This window comes from Mchenga conophoros, linkage group LG4 (assembly GCF_057382185.1).
Source record: "Mchenga conophoros isolate Kocher_MC1m ecotype Shallow Benthic linkage group LG4, M_conophoros_male_GT1.1, whole genome shotgun sequence".
Classification (NCBI taxonomy): domain Eukaryota; kingdom Metazoa; phylum Chordata; class Actinopteri; order Cichliformes; family Cichlidae; genus Mchenga; species Mchenga conophoros.
This window is the reverse complement of record NC_140529.1, coordinates 31,081,336-31,101,088: the sequence shown is the minus strand read 5'-3', so window position 1 is coordinate 31,101,088 and position 19,753 is coordinate 31,081,336. Positions and strand designations below refer to the sequence as shown.

General features: G+C 38.8%; 3 protein-coding genes across 3 annotated transcripts; 2 read left to right on the top strand and 1 right to left on the bottom strand.

Moving 5' to 3' along the window:
* The first annotated feature begins 378 nt into the window (after window positions 1-378).
* retreg3 (reticulophagy regulator family member 3) lies at window positions 379-8,225 on the top strand. The gene is made up of 10 exons (XM_085271760.1): window positions 379-488; window positions 713-989; window positions 2,402-2,508; window positions 2,879-2,909; window positions 3,029-3,155; window positions 3,991-4,075; window positions 4,550-4,687; window positions 5,013-5,092; window positions 5,744-5,876; window positions 5,964-8,225. The coding sequence occupies exons 2-10, from the start codon at window positions 742-744 to the stop codon at window positions 6,509-6,511; spliced, it is 1,497 nt and encodes a 498-aa protein (XP_085127886.1). The 5' UTR covers window positions 379-488; window positions 713-741; the 3' UTR covers window positions 6,512-8,225.
* A 1,219-nt stretch (window positions 8,226-9,444) lies between these two features.
* Window positions 9,445-12,620, top strand: psmc3ip (PSMC3 interacting protein). The gene is made up of 8 exons (XM_085271757.1): window positions 9,445-9,814; window positions 10,178-10,278; window positions 10,375-10,464; window positions 10,538-10,649; window positions 10,852-10,997; window positions 11,786-11,839; window positions 11,996-12,055; window positions 12,144-12,620. Exons 1-8 carry the CDS (start codon window positions 9,796-9,798, stop codon window positions 12,198-12,200), a joined length of 639 nt encoding a protein of 212 aa, XP_085127883.1. The 5' UTR covers window positions 9,445-9,795; the 3' UTR covers window positions 12,201-12,620.
* A 226-nt stretch (window positions 12,621-12,846) lies between these two features.
* On the bottom strand, window positions 12,847-19,004 carry mlx (MAX dimerization protein MLX). The gene is made up of 8 exons (XM_085271756.1): window positions 18,891-19,004; window positions 17,923-17,962; window positions 17,691-17,780; window positions 15,959-16,065; window positions 15,777-15,879; window positions 15,249-15,348; window positions 14,711-14,912; window positions 12,847-14,617 (listed from the first exon to the last, which is right to left on the bottom strand). Exons 1-8 carry the CDS (start codon window positions 19,002-19,004, stop codon window positions 14,561-14,563), a joined length of 813 nt encoding a protein of 270 aa, XP_085127882.1. The 3' UTR covers window positions 12,847-14,560.
* Between the last annotated feature and the right edge of the window lie 749 nt (window positions 19,005-19,753).

Below are 19,753 nucleotides of genomic sequence, written 5' to 3'. Positions count from 1 at the left end.
GGGGACAGTGTAGACACATTTTAAAATGCTCAACTGTAAGCCCACTGTCTATGAGATAAATTACAGTAGCTAAATAAACAGGTATACAGTTAAATTTAGATAATTTAGACAGGGAAGTAAAGTTCTTTTCATAACAAGCCGTTTTCATTAATAGGTCGTAAGTAATGAATTGTACGAGATTATATTTTTAATAGGCTTAAAATCATGATGAATAAAGAGGGAAGAAGTGGGTGGTTGTGGACAGCTTAATCGAAAATGGGTTAGGTTTTTGGTGTGGAAAATTACAGTCGCAATAGCGCTTTCATTTTCAACTTTGCCGACGAAGTGCTTCAAAATAAGCAAAGATGTTCCTACTGCACCTGAATGCCTCATGACGCAGGGCCAAAGTGTATTGTGATTGGGCCGCTGACGGCTCAGAAAAACAGGTGACGCCATATTGTAAGTTCTCCGAATCGAGCGCCGCATTTCTGCAAAAAAATGACAAAATAGTAAGTGTTAGCTGCTTTTGAAACGTTTATCCATTTGCTTTGATAAAATATTTTATTTTAATATAGTCAAATGTGTGTTGTTAGACCATAATAAAGTGGTTTGGCTGGCGTCATTTGCTTTTAGCTTAAAAATCCGTTAGCATAAATGTTAGTGGAGCGGCGCTGTGGCGCTCCTTATGAAGCTGTTTACATGGTTCCACTTAGCTTAAATCTTTATTTTACAGGCTTACTTTGTCAGGAGTAGGACGCTGAGATGACTCACACTGGAACAATGCAAGGGGCAGACGTGGGGGATTGCTCTGCTAATCAGAGCGCTGATATCTGCCTTCGAAGTCGTTCATGCTCTAGCGAAAGAGATGGCCAAGTACGAGCTGTCAAAGCTGCTCTCCAGTCCAGGCTGGGGCCCTATGAGCCTGTCCTGACCTACCTGCAGTCTGTCCTGGTCTGGGAAAAACCCTTTCATTGTGTCCTCCTCTACATTGTGATCAACGTTGTGTTCTGGTAAGTTTTAGCTTGTGTTAGTTTGTGAGTTATGTTTCCTCAGTGTCTCTGTGTTACAGTTGCCGACATCCAGACAACACCAAGAGGCAAGACAGCGTGACTGGAAGCAGATGGTTCTTATACACAATGCAAATATTTTGCCTGTCAGTTCAAGATAAAGCAGCTGGCTGAGTGGCGGTACTATTTTTATGCACACTCTGCAGGGACTTTTCACTCAACTTTAATGCTCCAAACTGTTGCTTTTAATCTTGAAATCTGTGTAATGCTGTGGATTATCTCTACCAATTTTACCAGTGAGCCTGTAAAGGTCAAATCTACAGTTAGTGTCATGGGGATAAGAGGGGAAGTTGTTTCACTATATGAATATGTAAGTATGTTTGAGTGTTTCACTGGGCCAAATTTTGGCTTACTTAGTTGACCTGGGTATTGCTAGATGTACAGGAAGGATCATTGACCTGACACATGGAAAGAAAGCCTGACTGGTGGGCATGTTTGCAGAGTTCTGGCGTTCAGCCTGAATTTGATTAGACCACCAAGCGTTTCAGAACGTTTACACTGCATCTGCTTTATCTTTGCTTCTGCACACACATAATGGTGCAGGCCATTTTCAGCCCAGAGTGATGCAGCTGTAACCCCAAAGTGACTGAAAGTTAGACATTAACAAGGGCAGCCGCTCTCACAGTAGGACAGGGTTGTCCTGATTTTCAACATACAGGTGGCGGATGACAAACTCGTGAAACCACGAGCTGCATTTTCAGTGCTGAGCACTTGTTGTGTTCTCATTTTTCAGTGACCCAACTTTCCATAAACATTTTCACATTGCTTTTGTTACTGTCACTTCTAATTACAGCATTAACCCAAATACTGACACCCCTTGTTCTGCCAGCAAATTCTTTGTTAGGTTAATCTCTAACCGGTGATTGGCAGAATCCTGCAGCATTGTTGTTCCCATTACATTTTGGAGTCTTGTGATCTGAAAATGGAGCAGCAGTTGGGATTTAGTTAGGGTTGTGTGCAAGACAGAAAGATGGAAAAAACCCTGAAACCTTATGTATAGTTAGACCACATTTTTTACAATATGAACATCTGTTAGTCTGTTGGATTAATATCATCTAAATGTTTATTGATATAATTGATATTACAGTAGTGTGTGGAGTTAAAAGAAATGGTCAAATACTCTACTTACTGCCAACCTTCTTGTTTAAAATACATTTGTGTAAGACACCAGAGGGTGGGCTTTCTTTCTTATTCTGACTTTGACAATAATAAATGGAATTTGCTCAGACTGTCTTGCGGTTTAATTAATTTTGCATTAACTTTTTAATTACATTGCTCTGTGATTGTTTATGCCTATGAAAGCAAGAAATAGATGCACTGTGTTCATGTGTTTTCTGTGGTTTATCCCCTGCCAGGTTCTTCGCTCTGACCTCACTGCGCCTGATATTCCTGTCGGCATCTGGCATGGTTGTACTCGTCTGTCTAGATACCTGGAGAAATAAGATCTGGCCAGAGATTAGAGGTGCTAAATTTTGTCTCAATGTATATTTGTATATTTAAGAGAATACATCATATTCTGCATTTTCCTTTTTTTCCGCTTCTGGAATGTCATAGATTGTGCAAAATGCAGCCAATTCAATCCCTAATGTACTGTGGCTGTAGCAAATGTACTTTTGTTCCTAGAATAAATGTGACATCAGTCAGCAGCCTTGTACTCTGGACTTTGAAAGTGATCTGTATTAGTCATGAAACGGTTCATCTTTGGCAGTGGTTTTTAAAATCCCGAAGACACTGTAGATGAAAGCCAAGCAAATGTCTAAATAATGTATACATAATGTTACACAGTGATATTTAATGTTTCTTAAAGTGATGAATGTTCTCTCCCTTTACAGTCAGAAAGCTGGATGAATCAGAAAATGAGAGGTTTGTAGCCACTGTTGTTTTTTTTTTTGTTGTTTTTTTTATTCTCATATTGCAGCATTAGTTGAATGATAAGGAGTTGATTAAGCAGTAAGGAGTTAAATGATTGTGTCCCTGTCTAGCTGGGGTCTGGTGCATCCTGGCACCCTCAGTGTGCCTGAATTGTGCCACCATATTGCTGAGGCCTGGGTCAGTGGAGTGGTTGTGAAATCCAGTATTGTGCAGTACAAGCGTCAAAATCCTGGCACAGTGAGAGCTACACACAATAACACAATGACTTCATTCTGTATCACAACACCTATTGTATGATTTTTAAGTTATCCCTGTTTGATTTACCTATTATCCTTTTCTAATTTTTTTTCCTTCACTGGTTTATTAACTCGGTCACACTAGAGGAAAAATAGGCGGTTGACCAATGATTGCGCAGAATTTTTTTCACATTGGGCGAGCAACTTGTGGTTGAGCATGCAACCTTTGAACATTCAACCATCAACCTTTGGGAGACCATTTTTTAATCACAAGGCGACCTGTTGGGAGGCAACACCCAGTCACAGTCCAAGTTGGACTTATTGGAGTCGCTCAGACAGTTTGGCAGAGGCTTGAAGAAAATTGTTGTCTAATTTGTAAACACAAACAGTTGGAGTCGGTCTGTAACGATGGACACAACTTACATGTGACGATTATCTTTGCAATAGATCGTTCTAGTCAGCTGCTTGTTTTCTTGTTATATTCCTGTATAATATCAGTTACTGAGCAGCTATCTTTGTCCAGTTAAATCACAGTTATTGCTGTTTTATCATTGTCACTTTAAAGACTGCAACTGACTGTGATTTGTCATTGTCCTGCTCGCCATCTTTAAAGTTACCATTTCGAAGAGATTCCACATGTTCATTGCACGGGGTTGGAATACTTTTGGTCGTGATACGGTCTCCTGTTTTCCCTAGTGTGACTGTAGCTGTGGATAAGTGCACCATGGTCAACACGATATGGTGTTGTTGACTATTTTCTGTGTGTGTGTGTGTGTGTTTTTTGTTTGTTTGCTTGTTTTTTGTTTGTTTTTGTTTTTCCGGCTCTTCTGTGACAGTTTTGCATCGTGACCTGTGGAGTGTTCAGCTGTTTGGCTATCATTGGACGCTACATTCCTGGATTAGTGCTCTCCTACTCTGCTTGTGAGTCCGAGCAGTTTATCCAGTTCTAATTAAAAACCCACGCCTCTTCACAGAACTATGTTGGCAAAGAAACTCTGCCTGACTAGTCTAATTAAAAGTGCATGGGTGGGGAAACCAGATCTGTGGGGGCTCAGTACCGGGGCCTGATCTGTGAGGTGATTAAAATGTGGATGAGGCAGACCAGGCAGGAGTGAAAGAGCCAGGCAGAAAGCTAAGGAGGTCAGACAGAGACCAAGCTAATCTCCTAACCTTCAACCAGTAGGCTGCAAAGCTGGGCAAGGAGGACATCTGACGTCTGAAACAATCCAAACATCAGCTTGTACTCTACATATTAAACCTCTATTCCCTGTCCCTCAGTTTTTCTTTATCACAAAAAAAAGTCAACAGGCTATCTTTCTGTAGTGAAATACTGCACTTTAATAGAAATGTCCCTCTTCTCTATCTTAACTAGTATTCTCTCTGCCCCTCCTCTAGTGTTAGCTACTCTCCTGACTCCTCTGGCAGCCTATCACAAGCTTTTCCAGCATCTTGGCATCAAGCTGGAGCCAGTCCTGCAGCGGCTGGACTTCAGCGTTCGTGGATACATGATGTTAAAGCCCATTGACAATCAGTGTAAGTTGTAAACCAAATTGTATCGTGTATATTTTTACTAGAATTGGCAGCTAACTGGATTTTATGTAAATTTATTCGTTTGAGATGAAACTGTTGTTAAGACAATTTCCATTCCAGTAAATGAGACCAAAGTGCAAATATCAGAGTAGAGATAGTGATGTAAAGTGGGTTTTTTTTCTTTGTTTGTTGATTAATCTGTTAATCAGTTCTAATTTTACAAACCATTTCTAAAACTGGTTGTCCTGCACACTGTGTATTTAACTACTACAGTTAAAATAAGCTGGACTCAGTAATTATTTGTTGTCTTGGTCACTCCACTCTGCAGTCCTACGAAGACCTCTACATGGTGCAGCCTCGGGTGAAGCCAGTGACAGTGAGGAGGAGTTGGCCGCTTTTTGCCCAACAGTAAGGCTGTTGCACTTCTAAAGCTCTTAATATTTTAATCAAACTGTTACTCACTATGCCTGCCTTTCTATTGTTTAAAGTCGGGGACATCATTCCTGAAATTTGTCTTCAAATATAGTTTTTGTTCATATTGCGATCTAGTAATTATGTCAACATACACAAAATGCTTCCTAAAGCAGAAGTAAACTTTTATATTTAAAGTGTTCATAATGAGTAATGTGAATTTGTGAAAAAAATCTTAGTCTTTACAATTCTATAAATTAAAATTTAAAGTCTGTCCAGGTTTTTTTTTTTTTCTCTTTTAGTGAACATGAGTTGTTGTTAGTCAACAGTGTTGGTTACAAGGTTATAAAATGAAACGAAAGATGAAACATTCACTGCACCTATTGCTTTTTCAGCACACTGTTAGCTACAGCAGCACGTCAGCACCATTTCCTGTTGTGGTTAGGAACGTCACAAAATGTACCTGTTTATTTTTGTGTTAATGTGTGTTTGTGGCAAAGCCTGCAGACGGTAAAAGGATGAGAAACAAGCAGAGAGTCAAACTAAGAATGTTTCTCTGTTTATGTCAGAGTCGGAGTTACCAGCTTGACTGCCATCTTAAAAAAATGCACCACAGCACAGCCTAAACCATTTCATTTTGTCTCCTAGTTTGATGATGCTGTTGTTGCGAAGGAGCTTGCACTGACCGACTCCGAGCATTCTGATGCTGAGGTTTCTTATACTGACAATGGAACATTTAACCTGTCACGTGGCCAGACCCCACTGACTGAAGGCTCTGAGGGTATGTATGCCAAAAAGACGGACTTCTTACCTCGATTTCCTGGTTAGTTCATGCTTCTGATCTTCTCCCTGTCTGTATTCCGGCCAGATTTTGACAGGCATAGTGATGCTGAAGAATCCTTTGCCCAGGACCTCCCAGACTTCCCCTCCATAAACCCTGATGCCACTCTGATGGATGATGATGATGACACGAGCATTGGACTGCCTAGCCTGGGTCTGTCTGGGCTAGCTAGTCACCGGGCTTCAGTGCTGGATGTGGAATCTCATCTTGACTCAGACCAAGAGGATCTAGATGCTGAACTTTCTCTTAGCAGCCTGCCACCTGCCTCTAATATCACTGGAGACTTGGCTGGAGTCATTGCCAGCAACATGATCCAGGCAGCAATAGTCGGGGCACTGCAACCACGGCCTCCTGCTGCCCAACGCAGAGAAGGTCCCCCCAGGGCCGGGGCCCACCGAAGCTATCGCAAGCAGTCCAGCTCTGAGCTAGACACAGACTTGGATGGAGAAGACTTTGAGATGCTGGATCAGTCTGAACTAAACCAGCTGGATCCCTTCAGTGAAGGTGCAGGTTCTAGACGGGGAGAGAGCCAGGGGTCTAACTTTTTGTCTAGCCTGCTTGGTAAACCACAGTAAGGTGTGTGTGTCTGTGTGTGCACAGCTTGAATGTGTGTTGATAAAGTATGAGAATGTGTGTGGGAGATGGTTTTAGGTTCCAGCACCCCTGCTCCTGATTAGCATCAGTTTATCACTGTGAAGTATTTCATATTTTCTATCTTTTCAGACTCTCTTTGCTGTAGTTTGAAAATGTGATCATCCAGAAAACTTTTACTTCGTAGGCTGAGCAATAGGTAACACAATAACATACATAAAACACATTCAAACATTAAATATACCAGCATTATTGAGCCTTTTTGCAGTCTTGTAACTTTACACACCACTCAGTTACAAGGTACAAGTACTTGTTGACTTCAAATGAAAGCCAGAGGCCATCAGATCTTTTCTACACCGAGGTCTAGACATACAGGGCTATTAACACAGGACCAAATGTGACATTCCTCTTGGTTGAGCTGAGCCATGTTTTAGTACTGATATTGTGCAACAGCCTTTTATATAAAAGCTTATTTAGGCATTGCAGTATTTGGATGTATCAGCCCTTCAATAAGTAGTAGCTCATGTTCATGTTGATACTCGGCTGTCTTTAACACGATCTGATGGAAGAGGATTAATTTGATGGTGCACCATCGAATTCATTTAGAGAATCATTTAGACAATTTAAACACTTGACAGCAGTTGCATATTTAGTCAGTGATTATGTTCTTCAATGAAGGTGAATGATATCTGGATAAAGTTCAACATTTTCTATTTTCCTTTTCTCTTGACTAACAGGAACGCATTCAAAGTTTATTTTGTCACAATAGTCTTATGTGGCCCAAAGTAGCTCTGTTACATTTGTGTTAATGAATTTGTTCCTCACATCAGAACATGCTTCTTTTTCGCGTGTGAGTAATTTCTGATTTTATTTTTTTTTCCATTTTCCTGCCCTTTAAAATGGCTCAATTACCTTGTGTGCATGTTAAATACCTGGAATGAGCCCTCGGGTTTGTTTGCGATTCAGTTTTTTGTTTGTTTTTGTTTTGTTTTTTAAAGAAAAAATTTAAAATAGTCTCTTTATGTCTTACCACTCTTGTATTCTATCTGGTTGACCTTCAAACTGACCTTCTTTTTTTTTTTTTTTTTAAAGAGAAAATTATATTCTCAAGGCTCTTTTACAATCTTAATAGGCGACCTTGTTTACATCAAGTTTGGATAGGAAGTTAACCTCATATCTTTTTTTAAGTGTTATTTTATAGTGGCTTTTGCTGGTCGGCCTGATTTCCTATACATGGACAAACCATGTCTGTATAGTGTTTTAGAGTGGAAATGGCACTTGAAATTTCCATGAGCCACAAGTGAGATTTACTGAAATGCACATATGAAAAGTTAAAATGCTGGTTGTTTAATAGAGGGAAAAAACATCACTGTTTTCAATTGTGTTATTTTGAGAAGAAAATCGTAGCTGCAATTTTAGCACAGTATAGAAAAAAATCTGCTGGATTCAGAATTTAAATAGAACAATGTAAACTGATGGGAAATTGCAGAAAATAAATGTTACTAAATTAGTTGGACTTGGTTTGACCATATCAGTTAACAAGAATGTTTCTGTAGGCTGTTCTATGAGAAGTCCTCATCATGAGGGATTTGTAGGCTGTTTGTAATGTAATGTGCATAGTAGTGCATTTCCTTCTGTGTAACTGGTTTTGATATGTTTTGATGTGCAAATCATATTAAATAAAATGTTTGCAATTAACTGTCTCTCTGTTTATCAAAGGTGCTCTTAAGGCAATTCAGATGTACTTCATTTAATACCGAAAAGCTCTGGAACAACTAGAAAACCAGTCACGGCCTAATTTGACATTTGTGTTTTATTCCGTTTTAGATGGATCATCATAGCTGTGGACTTCAAAGAGCTGCAAGGGAATTTGATTTCTCTAAAGCAGTCTTTGGATAATAAAAACATTTTGTGTCACATTTGGTCACATGTCAAAGGTGTCCTGTTGGCCATTTAAAGTACAGTTGACTCATTGCCATTGTGGTCATAAGGTGATAGACATAGTCACTAACAATACACAGGTTGGCTGTGGCATTTAAACAATGCTCAGCAGGGGAAGTCTCAAATGTCCCAGGAAAGGGTGGACCAAAGACCAGCTTTTCAGTGTCATTATGTTTTTGTTTAGGAATTTTTTTGTTCTTCAATTCCTAATTTTTCTGTTTTGGAGCATTATTTTAGGGTCCCCCCGTGACACGTTTGTTTTCATTTTGTTAGACATGGCACAGTTGAAAATAAAAGAAGACCACACTAGTTTGTCATGTTGTGATATTTTGATATATTTTGATGACATACTTTTTGTTGATCTTATTATATAATGGGTAAATATCACCTGGCAGTAGTGATTGTGTTACTATTTATTGCGATAGTGTTCTAGGGTTAAGCAGCCCAAACTGTGCCTAGAAAATATGCCACACATGATATCACCACCAGCACCAACATTTGTTTTAATGTTTAGATCAAATTCTGATCCTACCATCTGAATGTTACAGCACAAATTGAGACCCACCAGACCAGGCAACGTTTTTCTAACCTTTTAATTTGATGAGATACCCAGTAAGATTTTCTTCTGTAGCCCATCTTTCTTCAAAGTTCAACATTTAGAGATGCTCTTCTGTATATCTTGTTTATTGCACCCTGGTCATTCTCCTCTGACATTGAGACATTTTCACCCAGAGAATTGCAGCAACTCTTTTCTGATCATTCTCAGTAAACCCGAAAATATGGTTGTGAGGGAAAATTCCAGTAGGTCAGCAGTGTCTAAGATTCTCAGACCAACAACCATGCCACGTTCAAAGTCATCCAAATCTCCTTTTTTCCCTCATTGTGATGCTTTGTTTGAACGTCAGCAGGTCATCTCGACCATGTCCACATGTCTTCATGTATGAGTTGGTACCATGTGATTAGCTGAATAAATATTTGCGTCCGGGAACAGGTTAGGTTTTGGACTGAATTGACTGCTTCTGAGAACAGCCAAATAAAAAGAGGTGTCACTCTACTTTTTTTCGGGATATCGCTAACGACATGGAATGAAGAAGGAGATAAAGTTCTACTAAACATAAAATAATTTAAGTAAAAGAACCATTGAGATACTTTAAACCTGTCATACTTAATAACTTTTGGGGCAGAATTAACAGAGGGGCGCTCAAACGCGAAGGCAGAAGACGGATTTTGTGCTGGTGTGTTGCATCTTTCAGCATGAACGATCTTTTCCGTGACGTACGTTTTGCGCGAAACTCGGATCTGGAAAGCTAAAGTGGAGTAGTTGGAAATGAGTAAAAAAGATAACGGTAGGTAAAAAGTTTATATTCTAGGCTATAACAAGTTAGATGGCTTGTCAGTCGCTTGCACTGAGCGAACTACGATTGTTAAAAGTCACAGATAAAAGGAAACGTTTAGCCAAACGGCTACAAGCTAGCGTTAGCTGAGACGAGCTCCGTGTTTTTATTCTTCTTCCACTTTTCCAAACGATATACTTGTTTTAAGGAGGGGAATCATATTTATATTAAAATAGATTAGGATGATGATTGTGGCCAGCGATATTACACTATTAGATATTAACATAATCATGAAAATCTACTTCTAGTATAAGTTAAGTGTAATGTTATGGTAAGTTTAGATAAACGTTAAACTTGTCCTGCTGTCATTCACAGGGGCGGGCGTCATCCTTGCCTACCTAAATGAGAAGAACCGGCCCTATAGCGCTCAGGATGTCTTCTCTAATTTACAAAAGCAACATGGTCTGGGCAAAACGGCGAGTTTAACACTTCAATGAGACAATTAGATGCCTAAAATTAACCTGTTTTTCATAGCCTACAACTAAGTGGTTTTTACACATTTCTTCCAACAGGCAGTGGTCAAAGCCATGGAGCTGCTGGCCCTGGAAGGCAAGATAAAGGAGAAAATATATGGCAAGCAAAAGATTTATTTTGCTGACCAGGTTAGTCTGTTTGTCTGGAATATTATGCACATATAATTTATAAGTAACCGGAATAACTCAATCTGTCCCACAGGCTCAGTTCAAAGATGTGAACGATGCAGACCTGAAGGCAATAGACCATCAGATCTCAGAGCTCAGTGAAGAGGTGCAATCCCTTACCCAGAGCTGCAGGCAGCTGGATGCAGGTGACATTTTCTGCTAATCACTGACACTATCTTCTCAGATTTTGCGCACTGTTAAGCCACAAGATGTGGCTGTTTGATACAGTAAACGGTTTACGATGAGGCTTGTCCCCACTTCTCTTTTCTCTACACGTGTTGTTTTTGTTCTACTGCATATGTTTGAAAGGGGATGTTCTGTAAATTTGTGTGAAATCTGTGATGACAGAACTGAAGGTGCTAAACAGCTCCCTTACAACAGAGGAAATGGTGTCAGAGATCCAGGAGCTAAAAGCAGAGTGTTCTGGGTACAGAGCCCGACTGGAGAAGATAAAGTCGGCCTCAAATCACATCACGCCAGAGGAGAAGGACAAGGTGAGGAATCCACCAGGGATCTGTCCCATGGCCTCTCTTATTTATAAATGCTGTGAAAAAGTATTTCCCCCTTACCGACTTTTTTTTTTTTTTTTCCATATTTGTCATATTCACACGTTTCAGTAAAATTTTAATTATGGAACTAGGCTATGTCATCGCACCCATTTGCCAATGAATCCCCATCTCGCTGTCCCTTCTCCCTGTTTGAGTACCATGGTCTACAGCCTTCAGTTGTCCTCTGTCTTCCACAGTGTCATAAAAATCTTAATGATTCATGAGTCAACTGTGCATATACTGTTGTTGACCTTGGATGGGGCTGGGGTTTTTTTCCTACAGAGTAGGGTACTGCTCCCATGTGGCTGTTTAACATCTCATTTCACTGTAGATCAGCTTGTTAGTCTCGGTAATGGTGGCGGCATAGTGCTGCATTCACATCATCTAGTAAAGCCTCTCGGGGTACTTCACGTAGTCTTGGTAACGAAGGATCCAGCTTGCCATGATCTCTTGCACTCAACAATCCTTCTTCTGGCGCACTTGGGGCTTGGTACCCAATCTCTGGTGGGGGTGATAATGATATCTCCCCCCCAACCTGTTGTACTGGCTCCCCCTTGCCATAGCATTTTTTTGTACCTCATCAATCTCTAACTGTGAGAGCAGTCCCTTCTTCCGAACGTTGGACCTGCAACGTGGATGTTGGGTATTGAACTTGCCACTCCTGCTCCAAAGGTGTGTAACCTTACCACTACGCTATCCAGCTGCTTATATATATTATTATTTTTAATTTGCAGGTTTATAAAGAACGAGATCTCTACGTTAAAGAGTGGAAAAAGAGGAAGAGACTGGTAATCTTTTTCACTTAAGTTCCTTTTTGTATTCGTAGCTCATGTTTCGTATTGCATGCCATGTATTTAAAAAATGCCGTACAATCCCTTTCATCAGTGTGAGTGAAACTGCATATGGATATGTTATTAAAGTGTTTGGCACCTTGTTTGTGTTAGGCTTCAGACATGACAAATGCAATCCTCGAGGGTTATCCAAAGAGCAAAAAGGAGTTCCTGGTGAGTTTAAGACACTAAAAAAAAAAAATCTTTTTTAAGAATAAAATAAAGTTCTTGCTATTACCTGCAATATTCTGCTTCCTCACAGGAAGAAGTTGGAGTGGAGACTGATGAGGACTGTAAAGTAGTTCCTCCAAATACTTGAACAAGAAAGTTCTTTTACAGTCACCTTGCCACTAATCTAAGCAAATGGATTACACAGGAAAGCAATCTGAAGCCCAGAGAATACTTTATTTATGGCCCTTTTTTTTTTTTTTTGAATAGATAGTTCAACTTTAATAAATGCTTTAATTGAAAAAAAGTTCATAACTGAAAGTATGTTTTTATAAAAAACTGCTTTGTTGCTTGTGAAACTCTTAAGACTTTCACATCAATTGACAACACAGTCATGCTCTTCACCTCAAAGGCAACGCTGGTTTAAATTTTCCCTTTTAAACAGATTTAACCAATCCTGAGCTTTCCAGTGAAAATGTCAAGGCTTTATTTAAATGTTTAAAATCTGTTCTTGTTCAACTCCATCTTGCTTTTATTTTCTGAAAGCATAAATTAAAATGTATAATGTATATATCTGTTTTTGAATTACAGTTGCACTGTTTTCTGCTTATTAAATGGTCAAGACCATAAATTCTGATGCTGAAGTGCCACAATTGTTTTAGTTTAATTCTTGTGAAGCATAAATAAAATAAGTTGCATTAGCTGCATAGTTGGGAACCACTGCCTAGCTTTATGATTTTTCCTGTTATTGTTATGCACAGATGCTCCATTTCCACATAATTTGGATGACAAAAAAACCCCTCAGTGGCCACTTTATTAGGCAAACCTATGAAATTAAATACAATCAAATACACAGTGTTCTCTCAGAGGTACAGATTTAAAACCTATTTTAAATATTCAACCTCCTTGGATTGTCAATTAAAAACGTCAACATTCAACACCACAGCAAACTACAACACTAACAGAGCTGTACATTAATGCATAGATGACACCCATCTGCTGGTGTACATTTAAAGAAAGAAAAAAATGTTATAAAGCAGAATTTAAGGCTCAGATTTCAGACTGGATTTTACAGGGGGGGGGGGGGGGGGGGGGGTAACTAAAAGTGGCCACTGAGTGTACATGGCTTGTATAATAGAATTATTAATACACTTGAAACAACTTAAGCCAGTTACAAAAACAAAAACATTTCCATGAATACAGCTAACACAGGAAAGGATGTTTATAGAAACAACAAAAAAACCTTCATTAAAATGAGCTGTCACCTACTTGAAATTCACTCATAATTCAGCACACAGCAGCTGTAAATCTCAACACACAGCATGAACTTGGCTGCTGCAGTTCAAAGGGACAGTTTTTGGTGAGAAAAAAAAAAAAAGCAGGTTCTGGCTGATACACAACATGGCATGAACTGCATCTTAGCCACTGAGAACCACTGATAACAAAAGTAAACAATATTCATTCTGCTGGATTTGGACCAACTGAAGCTGAAATTTTAAGCTTTTTGATTAAAGGAAAATCTGAAAGTTGCAGAAAGATCACCACACACATTGCTTCATAGTGTGATGTAGCTCAATTATGAGAGAGAATACTCATTACATTTCCTGCCATTGAAGCCAAATTGAATTGAAATACGACAACTATAAAATTTTAAATGGCACACTGTAAAGACATTTAAATTTATACATACAATAATTTGACATTTCAGCACTTTATCAGCTTGTCACAGCTCCATTTATGTACATCTCAAAATGTGTCGGATTACAAGCCAAATCTCAGTGATAAATTGTTGAGACCTCATATAGCATTTTCCTGATAACACGCTTAGCAATGATTGTTACTCTGCAGTAGTTTCCATTATCTGCTACAGCTGAGGAGTGGCTCAGTGTTCGTCCACTGAAGCTGAAACAGCTCCTTTGGTTCAGCATTAAGCTACAAAGTCATGCTTGATGTGACAGAGGGGAACGTGTTGGCTCATGAGTTCCCTTCCCCTCTTTTCTCTCTGTTGATTATTTTAAAATGCACCATAAACTTTACCATCAGTTCACTCAATCTGTAAGAAGAGTTCTCGCTATTAAGATCTAATCTCCCCTCATGTTTTTTATCTCAGTGTGGGCAACTATGGCTACTGCAGATGGTGATTACCATTAGTTAAACACAATATTTTGCCTGCCTGACACATTGAAAACTGCACTTTCAGTGACTTCTGTACTGCTGGGTTCCCAAATCAAATAACAATCAGAATATCCTGAAATACACTCAGTTAAACATGTATGTACATTTCAAAGCTTAAAGTGATTTGCATTAAACTTATATCTGCTCATTCCAATGCCACCTTTCACCTCTGCCACGTGTGATGAGGTAATCAAATTGCAGCCAGGGAGTCACTGATGAGTCAAAGTGAGTAAATACTGTGGCATAGCTTGAGGCTGATCAACATTTTTTTACTCTTAGAGGCCAGAGTAAGCTCAAAAAGTCCATTTTTGGGAGTTAACTAGAGGCCAGGTGCAGTCAGTAAAGCTGACCGTTGAGCTGCCGCAGCACTCCAACAACAAACTCCCGCAGTGTCTAGGAAAGAACATAAGCAGAAAACAAACTATAAATACCTCAACATACACAAAATAATAAAGTTCTCATGGGTTTTTTAAACATACTCCTTACCTGTGGCTTGCAGTGTTCCTCAATCCAACTGAAAACACAGGCCGAAAGTTCTTGGAAGCTGCTCACTGAAACAGAGTTGCTGAAAGATTGAAACAGGGAGTCCATGATGCTCTGAAAGATGTTGAACTTGACCTGGTCCGACACCTGATCCTCTCCCTGCTGTGGGTTGTTCTGGTGAGCCTTCACTATGTGCTCATAGTTCCTATTAAAACATTTAAAAAAAAAATAAAATAAAAAAAGGGGGGGGGGGTTTAATATAATTTCATAAACAATGAATTTGAGTCATTCTTTTGAGAACATGGATAAAAGCACACATCAATGCATTCCCTACTCCAAAGTTTTCTTTCTTTGCCCCCAGACCAGCATTCTTTTTACAATCTGTCTTTTCATCGGTCTGGATGGAGAAAAGATGCGACTTGCACACAGTGCAGGTATGTTGAGAGGATTTAGGGAAGTCTCAGATCGCCAAAAAAAAGAAGACCTGTGAAGTACACAGTGTGGAAAAAGCAGTTTGGCTTATGAATTTTAAACCACTCACGTTTTCATAATCTTAAGCGCCATCACTTCTTTTCTTAGGACAGAAACTTCCTCCTCTTGCTTCTTCTTTTCTTTGTGAAGGAAATGGATGTAGTCAATTGCTAAAAAAAAAACCAAAAAAACAACAACAACAACCAAGAAATCGTCAGTTGGGGATTTTTGCCTTATACACAAGTTTTAGGTACACTGTTGAAAGTTAACCTTTATACTGAGGGTGTTGGTACTGTTACTTCCCCTTTTGTTGGGTAAAGGAGCCCCTGCAAGACAGGAAATATCTGTTCTTCCTTGAACTTAGTCTATCATCTCTTTTTATTGTTAAATGTGGCCAAGTGAGATGTAACTAAATGAAAGCTAGCACCATACAAAACAAGTTCAGTACTATTGTTTTGTGCTCTTTTCTTATCAAGATGTCAGATGTATTAATTAATATATAGATTATCTCAAACTAAATCTGAAGTCAAGGTTACTCAGCAGAGGCAGTCCAAGTTTGTTCAAATGTTAACAAAGGTTATGTTTGACCACATCTTACTTTTTTGCAGAATAGTAGCCTTGCTGATCTTCTGTGCTCCCACCGCAAATTCAGACTGCTGCTGGCAGGTTGGAACGATTGACTGGAGGTCATCATATCCTTTCTAATGTTAAAAGAGAGCAACTAGTAACTACTGAAAAAAGTTAAAGCAAATCTCCAACTTTCAAGATGTGTGTCCTTACTTTAATAGCATCTCTACGCTTCTGCTCAGCTTGTGTGTGTGCTTGTCTCCGACGATCTTTATACGAGTCCTTATATGTTTCATGCCTGTAGTCGCTGTCTTCATCATCTATGTGGGAATAGTTTAATACTCATTAATGAAAAAATAAAAATCTGAACCATGACATTAGCAGTGTTTTTGTTAGCCAACTTACAAAATGCTGAGGTAGCTATTTTTAAAAAGTTGATCAAATCAATTCATAACTGTACAAGATTATTAACCCTGGAGTCATTCCTGTGTTGGCACTCATTTCACACATATAGGCAACCTCATTGTTTTTCATCAGTATGAATTACTGTGATGCACTTAATTTACAAAGTAAATTATTATTTAACATCTCATAAAACCCTCAAAGAATTTAAGAAAATATTGTAAAATACGAAACACATGTTTCCATAATTAAACATGGAATGATATAGGAAATATTTTCTACCTCACACAGCAATCCCTGTGTTTGGGAAGTAAGAAAATTGTATGTATAAAGCAGTCACAAAACATTGTACAGCAAAATAGAGTAAAATAAATGTGAAAATTAACTGCTGGAATAGCAATACAAAATTTTTTTAGATCTTTATTTATATTTATTCAAACTGTGTTTTTGTTTTTTAAGACATATTTCAGGGCCATGTTTACTGTTTTGTTAATGTAACATATACATTTTCTAACTTCTGGAATAAATAAAAATAAAAGCTTTAGAGCTAAGCTTAATATATATTTTTTATTAATCACAAGCAAGAGAGATTTTTCCTTTTGTACAAATCATGGAGAAATATAAGCAAAGCTGTCTCTATGGCTACGTTCACACTGCAGGCGAAAGCGCATCAAATCCGATTTTTTTGACCCTATGCGACCCATATCCGATCATGGTGTGACAGTGTGAACGGCACAAATCCGATATTTTCAAATCCGATCTGGGTCACTTTCGTATGTGGTACTGAATCCGATCCATATCCGATGTTTCAGAAAGCGACTGCTGTGTGAACGGTCAAGTCGCATTAAATCCGTCTTTTACGTCACTGACATAAGACAGACGCCAATTATCAGCGCCAGAGAAGCGCCCGAGAAGACATCGCGAACGCTTCCCGGCCATCCGGTGAGACTGCTGGGAAGACAACGTTGGAGAAACGTGAACATTTTATTTGTACTGCATAACCTGCAGATTCTGACAGAAATCTGCAACTATCCTTTGAAGCACCGCTCCTCTAAAACAGCAATAAGGATCATTAGGTTATTTACATTATTATGTAAATAACAAAATAACTTAAAGCAAAAATTGGGAAACATGAAGTCCGTAGTCTTTATATTAAGGGCCATCAGTCAAACAATATAGTTTGCTCTGGGTCTAAACAGAGCGCGTTGTGTGTGACGTCTTCTTTTGCGCATGCGGGCCGCTTTGAGCGTTCACACTAGAGAGCGTTTGCTGTCGCATTTTATTTGTAGTGTGAACGAGCAGACAAAAAAAATCGGATTTGATCAAAAAATCGGAATTGAGCATTAAGACCTGCAGTGTGAACGTAGCCTAAGTCTCATTGTATTTCGCTTTTACACTAAATAAACAAAAATGAAACTTTTTTTTTATAAATATCTGACTGGCTCAGGCTACAACAACTAAACAAGTAAACAATTAACCTACACTACAATTACATTACTAGTATCAAACTATCACATAAATATACAACATTCAAACCCAGTACCTGTATTTGGCACTGAAGAGGCACTTGTTGAGCCGATACTGTTGGCCCGGGACACTACAGTACCCTTTCTGATTGCTTCAGAGATATAACCTAGACAACAAGACAGCAGTGATCAAACATAACTCACAACAAAATCAAAACATATTTTGATGTACATCTATAATCAGTATCATGTGAGAGATCAGATTACACTGGTGATGAAGTACAACACAAGAACTGACTGAATACTCACTGTTGTCAAAGCCACCATCGCTGAAAGCACCATCGGATGTCTGCCGAGCCATCACGAGAGAGCAGAAGACAGAAAAAGGCAAAAAAAAAAATAAGAGGCTGTGCAGCTAATGACAAGGGAAAACGCTGTGCTGCCCTACATTTGTTTGACAAAAGAGCAATAGCCAGCCAGTTAAGCCCCCACTGAGCATTGCCCTGATTTGTCCAATTCAGGAAAACAGGTGGGTAAAAAGCTGTAGAAAATAAGAGCCTTCATCACAGAACTATTGTTTGATGTAGGGCACAGCTATCTAATTTGTGGTTTCCAAAGTCTCAAAAGCTCAGGAGGGGGAAAAATGAATATATGTTAAGTTTAAACAATAGATCCTACTACATGTTTACTTACGTACTGTAAAATTACTATACCCAATTTATTTCAGAGACATATTTTTTTAAAATGGGGGCCCTGAACACATGTTAATTATTTTTAATTATTTATTTTATTTATTTTATTTCCACAGACTCCATATTAAGGAATCGGTGGAACGAAGACAATTTCAATTTCTGTGGTCTGGTAATTAATTATATACAGTATATAGTAGCCTATCAGACAAGGTAATGTGAGCTTCACAAACACTGATGCTGCACTGTAGATTTGCAAGAAACAAGCAGCTACTCAGACCTTTTTTCTTTTATTTAACTTTGCGTGTGTAGGTGAAGACATGTTGTATACACCATAGGGGGAACAATGGCTGATTTGTTTACATAAGTAGGCAATTGGTTAGCTAACCAATACAGCTTTCTAAGGTTATCAAAACCTCGGATGCTAACGTTAGTTAGCCACGGAGCTAACAAACCGTGTACTCCCTGCACTTTACTAAAGCTTCAACTTTAAGACAGCACAGCTTTTGCCATTTGCCAGTGCTGCCATACGCCTAACACATGAGTCATTTCAAACCAAAAAAGAGGTTTCTGATAGCAGTTACTCACTTTCCACTGGTCCTCTGGAGATGTTGTCGGGTCCGTCATTTTGGAATGCGACGAATTTCTTCTTCTGTGCACCATGGTAGTGAATTGTAACTGTTCTTGAAAACGCCACCCCATGGTTTGAAAGTAATACTGCAGTGACTGACCGCATAAAATGTAGGTTTATGTCACAGAAAGACTGTATTGAAAAGAAAAACCAAACAAACAGAAGGCGTATATAGTAAGAGAGGAAAACTAAAATAATATTTTTTATCAGTTCTTTGTCTCTTAAACACTTAAATAAATCTGCTTTCTTTCAACTGCTCTCTAATCTTGTTCATCATGGCCAGTGAAAATCTTAGCATCTTCAACTCTGCCACCTCCAGGTCTGCTTATCTCTTTTTTTAGCGATAACATTTCCTATCTCATTTTTGCAGCTATCTTCCTGTCACAAATCACCCCTGAAACTTGCGTCAATCCTCTTCTTCAGGTATCTTGTGTACCTACTGTTGCTTTACATGAAAAACACCAAGTATTTAAACTCACTTTACTTCAATACCTGTGCTCCACCGTTACACCTGTAAGTAAATGATTAGCTTTATCCTTTTGATGATTTTTCCCCAGCATTTCCCAGATGTCTAAACACCTCTCCAATCTTCTCTTTTGATCTTTTCTTTTCACTCAGCTGATAACACGCCTTCCCGTGAGTCTCAGAAAGCTTTGAAAATGAATATCCTGTTGCATCAGAGCTAATAATTTTCACTTTCTCGAAGAAATGCATCTGTGATAAACTTATTATTCTTTTCCTCAATAGAAATCACAAAAACGTCTTAAATTACTGAGCCAACGAAAGGCTCAGTAATTTAAGTAATTCCACTGGATAGATC

Coding starts and splice junctions, on each gene's coding strand:
- mlx (XM_085271756.1), bottom strand. CDS start 19,004: ATGGGGTGGCGTTTTCAAGAACAGTTACAATTCACTACCATGGTGCAC. Junction 15,880..15,958: donor AGCGTAGAGATGCTATTAAA/GTAAGGACACAC, acceptor TTTTAACATTAG/AAAGGATATGATGACCTCCA. Junction 14,618..14,710: donor AGGAACACTGCAAGCCACAG/GTAAGGAGTATG, acceptor GTTCTTTCCTAG/ACACTGCGGGAGTTTGTTGT.
- psmc3ip (XM_085271757.1), top strand. Junction 10,279..10,374: donor AACATGGTCTGGGCAAAACG/GCGAGTTTAACA, acceptor TTCTTCCAACAG/GCAGTGGTCAAAGCCATGGA. Junction 10,465..10,537: donor AGATTTATTTTGCTGACCAG/GTTAGTCTGTTT, acceptor TCTGTCCCACAG/GCTCAGTTCAAAGATGTGAA.
- retreg3 (XM_085271760.1), top strand. CDS start 742: ATGACTCACACTGGAACAATGCAAGGGGCAGACGTGGGGGATTGCTCT. Junction 2,509..2,878: donor GATCTGGCCAGAGATTAGAG/GTGCTAAATTTT, acceptor CTCCCTTTACAG/TCAGAAAGCTGGATGAATCA. Junction 2,910..3,028: donor GATGAATCAGAAAATGAGAG/GTTTGTAGCCAC, acceptor GTCCCTGTCTAG/CTGGGGTCTGGTGCATCCTG.